This window comes from Poecilia latipinna, unplaced genomic scaffold (genome assembly GCF_001443285.1).
Source record: "Poecilia latipinna isolate Pla-1442-1.1 unplaced genomic scaffold, P_latipinna-1.0 Scaffold713, whole genome shotgun sequence".
Taxonomy (NCBI): domain Eukaryota; kingdom Metazoa; phylum Chordata; class Actinopteri; order Cyprinodontiformes; family Poeciliidae; genus Poecilia; species Poecilia latipinna.
Window position 1 is genome coordinate 28,326 of NW_015113329.1, and position 11,856 is coordinate 40,181.

The 11,856-nt window shown below is 40.0% G+C and overlaps 1 protein-coding gene across 1 annotated transcript in view; it reads left to right on the forward strand.

Moving 5' to 3' along the window:
* LOC106955180 (zinc finger matrin-type protein 4) overlaps positions 1–11,856 on the forward strand; it is a 47,066-nt gene that overhangs the window by 15,623 nt on the left and 19,587 nt on the right. The window contains exons 4-5 of the mRNA XM_015045195.1: positions 1,684–1,929; positions 10,464–10,560. Coding sequence (XP_014900681.1) covers positions 1,684–1,929; positions 10,464–10,560 — 343 coding nt within the window. The remainder of the gene's footprint in view (positions 1–1,683; positions 1,930–10,463; positions 10,561–11,856) is intronic.

The following is an 11,856-nucleotide window of genomic DNA, read 5'->3' on the forward strand; positions in this document are numbered from 1 at the left end:
CTAGAGAGGTAGAGAAGAAATACCTGTGTCTGTTCCTCTGTGCACATCAATTGAGCACTTCCTGCTAATGTTACACACACACACGCACACACACTCCCCCTCTCTCTAACTCTCTCTCTCTCTCTGTGCCCCACTCCATGAAAAACACTTACTTCTGCTCCAATGTACAGAGATCACAGTCAAAAGGGGAAATGGTGGGAAAACAAAGGCAGGGAAAGAGAAATTACATTGGAGGATCTCTCTCTCTCTTTGTTTCTGCTCAGTACTTTTTCCACAAAGCTGTCAGAGCTGAGGAACTTCACTCATGCATGGGCACACAAAAACAGACAAACATCATCCAGAGCTTTGATGACCCCCTCATCTTTCACGGGATCAGAGAAAGATTTTTAAAAAAAGAGACACGACAGCCACATCGTTACAGGTTTGTGTTTGAGTAACTGAGAACATGGGGTGGCATGGCAGAGACGAGCAAAGCGAATGTGAGTGGGCGTGGCGGGTTCAATGAGCAGAGGCACAGCCATAGATACGGTAACTATGTGAACAGAGCCTGAAGACACATCAAGGTGTCAGTAGCCAATCAGATCGCCGGGCTAGAGTTCAGTCAACACAGGACCGCATAGAACAGATCCTCTCTGTAGCTGACCTCAAGGGGTCAGTGGTCAAAAATTCATGCATGCTCTTCATTTGTTAGTGGTTGCAGTTAAATCAGTGACTCATCCTGGTTCAAAACCATGCATGAGTGGGCTTTTGTTTTGTGGTATGAAACGTACCAACGTGCGGCAGTGCAGGTTTACCGGCACAGTCGGTCTGACTCTGAAGTCTTTGACTCATTCAGGATAGTGAATTGGCACATTTGGAGATACCATCTGGCATCATAAGCTTTCCCTCTCAGTCTGGCTGTGGACCTAGCTCCCCTCCTGGGTTGATGTCTTTCGTATACGTATTGTACCTTAACACATGCAAAGCAGGCTGTGCTGGATCTTCGTTCTAGCACACAAACACACACTTTCTCTCAAGGGATTACACATTCAATCCGCCGCCCAAACACCCACACACACACACACACACACACACACACACGCAGACATGCTATCTTCTCTGTGAGAGCCACTACTACGTCCTGTGGCCATATCAGTGCCTGTTGGCTATTAATGGACAATCACCATGGTAACCAGTGTCGTGTCATGAGTAGCAGGTCACCTGGAAGTCTGCCATTTCCCCTTTTTATTCCCTCAGAGGACAGACAAGACAAGGGGATGTTGAAAAAAAGATGAAATGGAAAGGATTAGCAGGATGGTAAATGTGAGCAGAAAGGCAGCTCTTGAAGATTGGACCCCAGAGTGCTCTAGGGTGACACTTGGCACAGATCTGGCAAACAAAGTCTACTTTGATGGGTACAACCTGCCACTAGCAAGTGCAAACTTAATGAGGGTGCTCAGGACCATGCATTAACAACGTCATCTTGTTTCATGAGTGAATGTGAATGCATTAAATTTCATACCAGTATAATAATTTAATATAAATTTTTTCAATTCGTGTCATTTTTGCATTAGGGCTCAATTTGCATTTGAATGAACATTAATATCCACCTTTACTCCCCCTTCTTTTCTTTTTAATCCTGCAGCACTCCCTCCTCGGCTCTAATTTTTGCCGTTTTTTTTTTTTTTTCTTTTTCTCCTTCAGATTCCTCACCTTCCACCCCCCTGCCCACAGACCCCAACGCTTCCCCCGCCTTACCCTGGCCAACGCCAGAGCTCAGTGGAAACGGTGGCAGGGAGGCCGGGAAGTACTGCTGCCTATGCGGAGCCTGGTTCAACAACCCTCTGATGGCCCAGCAGCACTACGAGGGGAAGAAACATCGCAGAAATGCTGCCAGGGCCCGCCTCCTGGAGCAGCTAGCAGGCAGTCTGGATGCCACAGAGAGCACAGGTCAGCCTCCAGAGTCCCCACTCAACTTGTTGACAACCGTGGCTTGTGAGGGTGTTACAATGAACAAGGTTAAGTGAGTGATCAGATCCTTAGAGTGTGGCGGTGTGGGTGGTGAAATGTTCAAGCTGTGCACTTGTAAATGTTGTGTACATTTCACATATGTCACATTGGTATAAGTATCGCCGGGTATTTTAGTCAACATTTGCAACAGTTACTTTGAAAAATACCCACACACCAAAGTTGCAGTTTGACTTATCGAGAGACATTTAATTCAATTTTGCTACCCCAGCATTTCTGAATTGCATAACAAATGCAATAACCTTTAAATCTGTATAGTATTGTGTAGGTTTATCATTTCGATAGTCATTAAACTATGAGGTGTATTCTGAGCTCAGAGTATAAAACAACTTTTACAGTAACTTAATAAAATACAATGTTCTCAATACAACCACAAACATTGATGTATTTTAACAGCAAATCTGAAACATTTCTCTACTTTAACATAAAAAATCATTTATTTTGTTAAAGTAGCAAAAGGTTTCAGATTGTGCACACATCCTTTCACACCCCTCATAAATGTTAATCACTGTTTTCACACCATTCAGCAGGAGTCACACGTAAGTTGTTTTCCCGTCTTTCTCTATAAAAATATAAAACTATCTGAAGACCAGGACAAACATCATAAGCTTTGTTGATGACCAGAGCAACCAAGTGATTTAAGAATAGTGGACCTACAATATATGTGTGTGTGTGCGTGTGCGTGTGTGTGTGTGTTTTGATTACCTGTAGCATTAATGCATTTAAATAAACCCCTCCCGTCTGAAGGCTTTTGCCTTTTACACCATGGAGTCTTTTCTCTGGTAGTAGATTACTGGGACAATTTTGTCTCAGGGTTTCCACCACAGAAAACGCGTACAGGCAAAGCAAGCGAAGAGGCGTTTATACCTGACGTCTATGTTGGTGTGGTAAAAAGAGTCTTTGTAGAGTGGTCATATAAATGCCAGTACAGGTGAACTTCCTCTGCAAAAGCACCTTCCTAATAGACTATTATGAGGTGGACGACCAGCCACCGTGACAGCGCACAAGGCCAGTTTAACATGAACTATAAACCGAGCTTTAGCCTGGGATACGAGATCGAGTTCTCCACAGTAGCTAAGGGGAACATGTATTTATCTTTCATGCTTAGTTTGAGGAATGGCGATAAAGCAGAGAATCATAAAACATGAAACTCAAATAAACATCTGAGCAGGGTAACTGCAGAACAATCAAGGTGCCAAAAATAGACAACGGTAAATCAAGGGAGAAGAATCAAAATTCAAAATCTACTAAAAACAGCTATAAACCCCATAAAGTACAACATTTTAAATGAACATATATTAGTCCATAGAAATATTTCCCACTCTTTATATAGCTGTGAATCCCTCCTCAACTTTGACCTGATATCTTATTAATTCTGTTTGCTACAGTCTAGCTTTCCAGATCAGTTGTCAGGGTTCACAGTCTGCTCAGATTGCAGTGCAGCTTCTACACTTGTTAGTGCTGTATTTTTATGTGCGTGAAACCCATGGGCCTTCTGTTGCCATAGCATATCCTAGCTGCTAAAACACCTCATAGAGGAGCAGGATTTTGCAGCTACATAAGACGATATCAAATTATATGCAAAAACTTTAACCAAGGAAATTCACACTTTATATTTGTGACAAAATTACAAATGTAAAGGACACTAGAATGTACTTTGCTTACTTTAGTAGAACATTGCAATGATGCCAAGTCCTAGCTTATAATTTTCACATTTTCGCAGCCTTTTTTTTCAGTCCATCTCCCACGCAGATCCAGGCTGAAGGATAGCAAGAAGAAGAAGCAAGCCTGTCCTTAATTGACAAGTCATAATAACAGATGTTTGGCACGGAGATACCATCTAACATCGTCCTACTCCACTTTCAAGTTTGGTGCACTCATGGCGCACATTGCACAGCAAATGCTGATTCTCCAAGAGCCTGAGCTGCGCTGATTGCTCTGTGCTCCAGGTGCCATGACACAAACCATCATCTCAAGAAGCCAATCATATTAAAAGCATGAGTCATGTTGCCGCCTACAGTGGCTCAGAGGCTTTAAAAGTGTCGTGTTGGATATCGTCCGCAATCCACACACTGTGACCCAGATCCCACAAACTGAGCTCTTTTTTTATTTTTATTTTTTATTTTTTTTTATAATTTTGACTAAAGCATTTAAATGTATGAAGTTATAAATATTTAACAGACACCTTTTTGAAAAATATTACATTTGCTGCGTTTAAGAAAATCTCTTCTTTCACGGCCATTAAAATGTCTTTGTTATATCCTGAGACCACTTTCTATGATGTGTGAGTTTATTCACATTTTATGATATTTACAAAGTAGAATGGAAGTGAAATGTTGTTTTGAATATTTTACTGATAAAAATCCAAGTTCTGTGTTTCTTTCAGCCTCCTTGTAGAATGAATCACCTTCTCTTTATATTACAGCTGCAAATCTTGGAGTATATTTTACCCATTCTTCGTCGTAAAATAGCTTAACCTCAGTCAAATTAAAGTGAGGCGTTCCGCAAACATTAGTTTACAGTTATTGCCACAGGTTTATGTTTACGTCTAGGCCACTGTAATGCATAAATCTCACTTGATCTAAAGAAGGCGTTCCTAGCTGCAGTCACCGAGAGACACTGTCCCACAGCCTTTACATTAATCATGAAGGTGTGCTTCTTTTAATAAAGCACACCTTCATTAAATGAAGAGCACATTATCAGGCCTCTGTGGAACCATGACCTCCTGCAAAGGTAATTAAACCATTTCATCCAGATGTGTCAAAGTAGGGGTGCATTCAGGACAGTGGCCCCTGAAAACCACGGTTAGAAATTCCCCTGAAAACCACGGTTAGAAATTCCTAATCTAAATCTTTACTTTTTATCTCCAACTTTATTTTTAGACTCTTTGTTGCCTCAAACATTTATTTTCTTGAAGTAAAGTGTAATTAGCACCACAGATCACCCCTGACAAGCTTCTTTGCACTGCTGAAGAAAATTATACCTACAACATAATCCTGTCTGCTGCTCTGATTATTTCTATTTCACAGATTGACTTTAATTTTTAGGTTCTTCAAGATCATTTGTCACATAATATTTTATTCAAACGGTACACAGGCTGGTAATAAGGCCATGTACTTTTTTAAAGCTTTTTATCAGTAAAACATTTTGAAACTCATGTATTTTACAACGTTGTATGAATTGGCGCTGTTCTAAATCCCTGTCAAATATATTAAAGTTTGTGGCTGTTACATGAAAAAATGTGAAAAACTTTATTTGCATACAAAACCATTGCATGACTCTTACTGTCTGAAATCTGTGTCCAGCGTTGGCACAGTTTTCACTTTTGATTGGCTTTCATTATCCTTCCTGCTGCTACGCTCGTTCCCCGGTGCCTGTTGCTTGTTCCTGTGCTTTTTTGGTGTTTAAATGTGTGCACTTGTGTCACAAGGAGCTCAGATATGGCGTCACATCTCGTCTGTCGTCCTCATTAGCTCTGTGCAAGGTGTGGTGAATTATATACGTAATATTCTTCCCCTCTACTAACTATGGCTACAGAGTCTGCCTGCTGTTTTATGCTTGTACCCCGATGATAATACGTTCTCGTGCTTTCATTAGTCTTTCCTATCCCATCTACCCAGTAGCTAAACTTATCACAAAATAGCATTATATTTACATGAGCACCATTTGTTTCTCGAAGACATTTCCAGCAGATAACGAAGGAGGCGCTGTGGGTGTGGCCTAACTCAGCTGAATCTTAACATAAATCACAACAGAGTAGAAACCCCTTAAGAAGGCCCTGTTCTTTGTCTTTGTGGCTCTCTGGAGATTCAGCAGGGAATTGGAAGCAGTGAGATAAGCGTCTGGGATTGGAGAGCGCGTGTGTGAGCCAATGCTGGCGTGGGTCCGTGCGTGGACGATTCGGTTCAGAAGCTCAAAGAATACAGCCTGTAATTGATGGCTGTGTCTCAATTGTGAGGCGGAGATGACCTCCTGTCCCAGGAGATAGCGCTCCCTGACATAGCTGCACATCACTTTCATAGATATCCACAATCAATTCTGGGCTTTGTAGATAAATGTGTTTATCATTGAGTCCAGATCAATAAAATCCCTAACCCTTACAACAGCTATAGGAAATAGCTTGTTTAAATAAGTTTTTATATAGATTTCTCAATAAATTGTCTTGACAACTGTTTGAGATTACTATAATCAGAAGAGATGGCTCTAAATAACAGAGCTCTGAAGTTCGTATTAGCTCTATGCTCATTAGTATAAACCCTAAGCACCAGTAGGCAGTCGTTTCAAAAACATGACATAGCGTTAATTTTATTAAATACTTTGATGACAAAATCGATTTCGACTAGCCCATATTTGCCAAGCTGCTTTTCTTCTCTATCATAATGTCCCAATCCCTGCGATTTCTGATCTCGGTAACTGAGATCTGTCTCATTGTTTGGGTTTAAAGGAAGGTCACACGTCCATTCAGTTCACATAATTTACTAATGGAAAGCAAAGTTTCAACGCACAATATTGTAATCAACCAAATAGTGCAACTAAGCGGTTTTATTCCGATTGCACCACCACAAACATTGATTTTGCAATGAGAACTGCTAGTCAGTACATTGCACAGCTCTCATTTATATCAAAATAGCAGAAATACATAAGTAAATTATAAGTCCACAGCATCTTTTTGAATGTTTCCCCTAAACCTCAGAGGTGAATGATAAAAGACATTGCTCTAAACATATGCTGCTGTTGCACTGCTGTCTAATGGACATTCATTTAGGTTGCTAACAAGTAATTATATAAACTCCTGGCTAAAGGGATCAAAATTATTTGAAGTTTAAATGCTATGTTTCTTTAGAGTTGAAAGAATACCATTGTTTATTTTGTTAGAAAATCTTGAATAAGACAAACATAATCAACAGTTTGCATTTAAATGATGTGTAATAATATTGTTAATGTGCAAAGTGTTTTGCACTGAAACGTGTCTTAATCAATGTTGACTTGAAGTGGAAAACACAGTTAAACTAAAACGCAAACATCAGTTTAGGCAAGTTTCAGTCTCGCCTTTCATTCCTTTATGGCTCGTGCTTCGTCCTCTCGGAAACAGATGGTGTTTCCAATTTCTGCCACATTTCCTGCAAAATTAATTAGGCTCTCCTGAAGTCCTTGAAATGTTGCTGGTGAAATTCCACTTGGACTCAGACAGCTTCACACTCAACGTTCAACTGTTTTCTGCTGTGATGTATATGTCGCATTCCTTGGAGACAAACAGTCAGGCCTATGCATAATGTTAGTTTTGATTGCATCTCAGAGGATTTCTTTTGAATATGTTTCATTTTTAGTTTTGAACAGTGCATGCCCCATGGTGTGTCACAGGATTTTAGGGCTATGGGATGGGAAAAGCTTCTTAAATCTGCATCCAAGCCAGCAGCACATAAAAAAATTAATTGCAATTATAAATTTGTTGCGAGATTTTTAACTTTTACTTGCATTTCTAAGTATGTTCTAACTTTACATTAAGTAGAAAGGGAAATGATAAAAAACAACAACAACAAAAAATCAAATAGGGTTTGTAATCATTGTTGTGCACCTTTGTTTTTCATAGTCTGCACACTGGTTAATTGTCCCTCTCTGCTTGATTTAGTGTCATTTAACAAACTGAACTCACCATAAACAAGATTTCATAATTGTCAGTGTTAAATGGTACCATAAATCCCTCTGAGACACATTAAAGGAGTTGGAGTAAGAGCTTGGCAGAGCATTTAAATGGACTAAGCCATGAATATTGTGCCCCTGAAGAGAGCAATAATGCTGTGAGACCTGAATCAGAAATGTTCAGTTGTGTATAACATGTAATATTTAAAGGCAGGAAACCGAAGCAAGGACCTGTCAAGATTCCTCTGCAGCGATGGCCTCGTAATGAGCATACAGTGTGTTTCTAAATGTTAACATAAAATGCGGTTCGTTTGCAAGCAGCATTAATGCATCTGCAAACAAGGAATGGCTGCAGTGCTGGAAGGCTTTGCACATTAAACGACAGTCACAACTCCACACCCACTGCCTTTGCTCATCGCACCCTCTCTTTTCACTCCCTCCCTGGCCTATCTTCTTGTGTAATTAACAAGGCTTAAAACACCCGCACAAATACTGCTCCCGCTGACAAAAAAAACAGCTAAATTCTTAAGCCTGAGCTGCATGCTGTCATGCACACTTTCTGTGCATGTAATTAACATGGATTAGGTCTTTTGCCAGAAACTTATGCCAGAACCAAAAACACAAAGCGTCTGCTCTTGAGTGTACATTAATGTGTGTGTGTGTGTGTGTGTGTGTGTGTGTGTGTGTGTGTGTGTGTGTGTGTGTGTGTCTGTGTGTCTGTGTTCAGACCACTGGCGCCGACACAAAGCGGCAACATATTGCACATCAGTGCTGCTCGGCCACACACTGGGGAGGTGACATCAATCAGGCTAAAAGCAGGGAAGCTGACATTATCTGTCCACATACACACGTGCGCTCATAACACTTAGTCTTATGTAGAAGAACAGAAGTCTTTGTGTAATCCTTTCAGCAGTATAGATTTATCGAACTAAGAAGAGCAGAATCGGGCATTGTTTTCTTTTCAGAGTTATTTTCCAATAAGCAAATAGGAATTTAACAATATGAAATTTTTGTTTCATGATTATCGTGTGCAAAAATAACAGTAGCAGCAACAGCAGAGTAGTTCTCAGTACCACCATCAAACGCTGAAAGGCTGCTGTATTACATCTGTTTTTAATTCAAATAAAACTGGAAAAATGTCTTAGTATGAATAAATGCAAACGGAACTCTGCAAAAGCATTTTAGACTTTTTTCTGAAGAATAACATTAATTTCAGCTAAATATAGCATTTCTATTTGGCTTTCTTTGTGCCTACATCTCCAATTTATATTCCCTGCCTTCTGCTTGCTTCTTTGGCAATGGAACTTAGAGATTAAACACGTGTACTTAAATGCTGATTTAAAGTTAAATTAAATCATCAGAAATTTTATCTTATGATTTTTTTCCCTTTTTTTTTTTATTTGCACACACAGATTCAGCTACCAGCTTTAAAAAGCTGCAAAATATCAGCAAGTTAATCTACGCTGGTGCTTACTTCAGGCTACTAATTTGCTCTGGGCTTTTCTTTCTTTTCTTTTTTTTTTAATGACTGTATGTCCTTAATCACCCCTGTCACAGACGGAGTGACTCCTGAGGCAACGCGAAGTGGATATGCTACATTATGCAGCTCCCACCCAGTCTGAATGACCGCACATTGCTCTCAACTGTGTTACAACTTCATTTCCCAACATAGTTCTTTAGCAATTACTGCCTCCAAAGGTCAGAAGGTGACAGAATACACAGACTAGTCATAAATCTCAAAGACAGTAATGACAGCAGAGAAAAGGGCACCCACACACAATCAAGCACATCCAACTTCTTTTGCAGCACAAACTCAACAATAATCGTACACGTTCACAAAAAAAATAAACTCCAAAAATAAAAATGAAGCTCTGTCAAGCCTGAGGGCCATAGACGGGTAGATTTAAAGTATCAAGGATTATGACCTCTGATCCATTGATGTTCCTGATTATACATCATGTTAGAAAACATTAATAGCCCTTCATTGTATCTCTGACCGAGATTACAGAACCAATTATGTCACGCTGTTGATTGCCCCATCCTCCTTGACACAGAGAGCATTTTCCTCGGCCCTCACAAAAGGCAGACATTTTTAGAATCGGTGCTGCCATGCCAACAACTCATTATGTGTTTACTCTTCTTTATCTGTATATGCATCTTACTTTTCTCTGGAAATTTTCCTCACTTCTGCTAAGCCCCTTGCTCTCCCCGCCCTCCCCCCCCACACCTCCTGCCTCCAAATGTTGCTTCACCCCGCTCTGCCTGTATCTCCAAACTCATCTATTTTTGGGATGCTCATCCCGACCACCTGCAAACCCTCTAATTAGACAACATCTGTGTCTGAAGCGTGCATTCACTGCCACAATGTAAAATGTGCATTTACGCACATCTTTTCGCAGTGGAAGCAACACAATTAGCTGCTCGGTTCTCTCTGTTCGGTGTCCTGATTCTTGTGTTGAACCCCGCTCCAATTTCAAGTTTGGAAGAGACACCCCGGCTCACGCCCACACACACACATTGTTGCTAGACAGTCAGCGGCATTGATTTAAGGATCTTAAACTGTAGCTGGTTTTCTGCTAATGATTCGTCTAATCAAATGCTTTTGCAGATGCACTTTAATTAACAAAATTACTTTCCAAAGCGCAGAGTAACAGGATCTTATTTAGTGTCCGTTGAGAATGTATTGTTGCCCACGTTGTCCTCGTTCCAGCATGTTAGTAGTGCAGCTCATAAGGACGGTGGTTTGAATCCTGCATATCCAAACTTCTCTCCCCAGTAACCTGTGCGAATACCTGGTTGTGTTTGCTTCTCTCCAGGGCTGCGCAGTAGTTACTCTTGCAGTGTCTGCAGTGTGGTCCTTAACTCCATCGAACAGTACCATGCACACCTCCAGGGCTCCAAGCACCAGAACAAGTGAGTAGAATCGTTGCATGTTCACACAAGTTCATCGCAATAAATTAGAATTACGTATTAGCAACAGGTGGATATATTTTAGCTATTTATTTTGAGATAAATGTTCTTTTAGATGTGTGTAGGAACGTAGATGGACTGGTTAATGAAGAGGGTTCAACTACCTAACGAGAAATGTGACGAGAAAGCTCGTCTTTCTCGTCAAAACAACAGAACAATACAGCTCCTGAATCTCGGCCTAACCCTATTTTTTTCCTCATTCATGAACAAGATGCTTTAACTTCTCCACTAGGGGCAGGACCTCCTTCACAACACAGAGAAGGCACTCTTCCCTTTTCAAGTTAATGTAATAATTGAGTCTTAATTTGGCTTTCAGTGAGTCTCTATTGTTTGGTCTGATCTCTCTCCTTTTCCTCTTGACAATACTCCATCAATTCTCTTTTGGGGTTCAGTTCTGTCGAGTCTGCTGGAAAGTCAATCATGGTAATAGCACAGCCATTAAACTGGGTATTTGTTCCCTTCTGGGATCCTCATTTTTAAATAAAATACAGTTTCTTTCATCTGAGCAGAGGATGTGAACCACTGATCAACTCTCCAGTCCAATAAGACCAATAAAACTGAATTTGGTTTTTATATTTGATAATACCAATAAACTTTAACATTAGCAGAAATAATTATTTTGCATCTAATGAATCTATCTTTAAGTCTTGCTTTCTGAATTGAATTACTTTGCAATTTACTAACCTGCATTATGATTGCATTCATAGATGCAAGAGCAACTATGAATGTACATCTCTGTGCATTCTGAGTCTCTGTGTTTCATACACAGAGACCCATTACAAATACCTATGAGAAAAGGCTTTAATATATTCAATTTAGTCAAAAAATATGAATATAGTCTACGATACCTTCCTCCCATCAAAACACCAGCATAAACAGAGTGCATTGCTGCTATGGATTCACTGCCTACACTTTTCTTTCTTTTTCAACCCTGAAAGCGCCCTCTCTGAGTTGGTACTGTCGTGCTCAGTACAGGGAACTCTTTGGTCCAGAGAATAAATTCACTCACATCGAGTTTTATGGAATTTTAATTAAGCCCCCCCCAAAAAAAAAAAATACTTTGAATTATGTTTAAATAATAAAAGATCTACTTTTATCTAAAAGCAGAATTTTGGAGAACTGAATTGAATTGGAAGTTAGAAATATGTAAACAAGTGTTATGCTGTAAAAACAAAAAGCTATTGAAACGAGGGATATATATATATATAAAAAAAATTCCCCTCTCACCCTCCGTGGGTG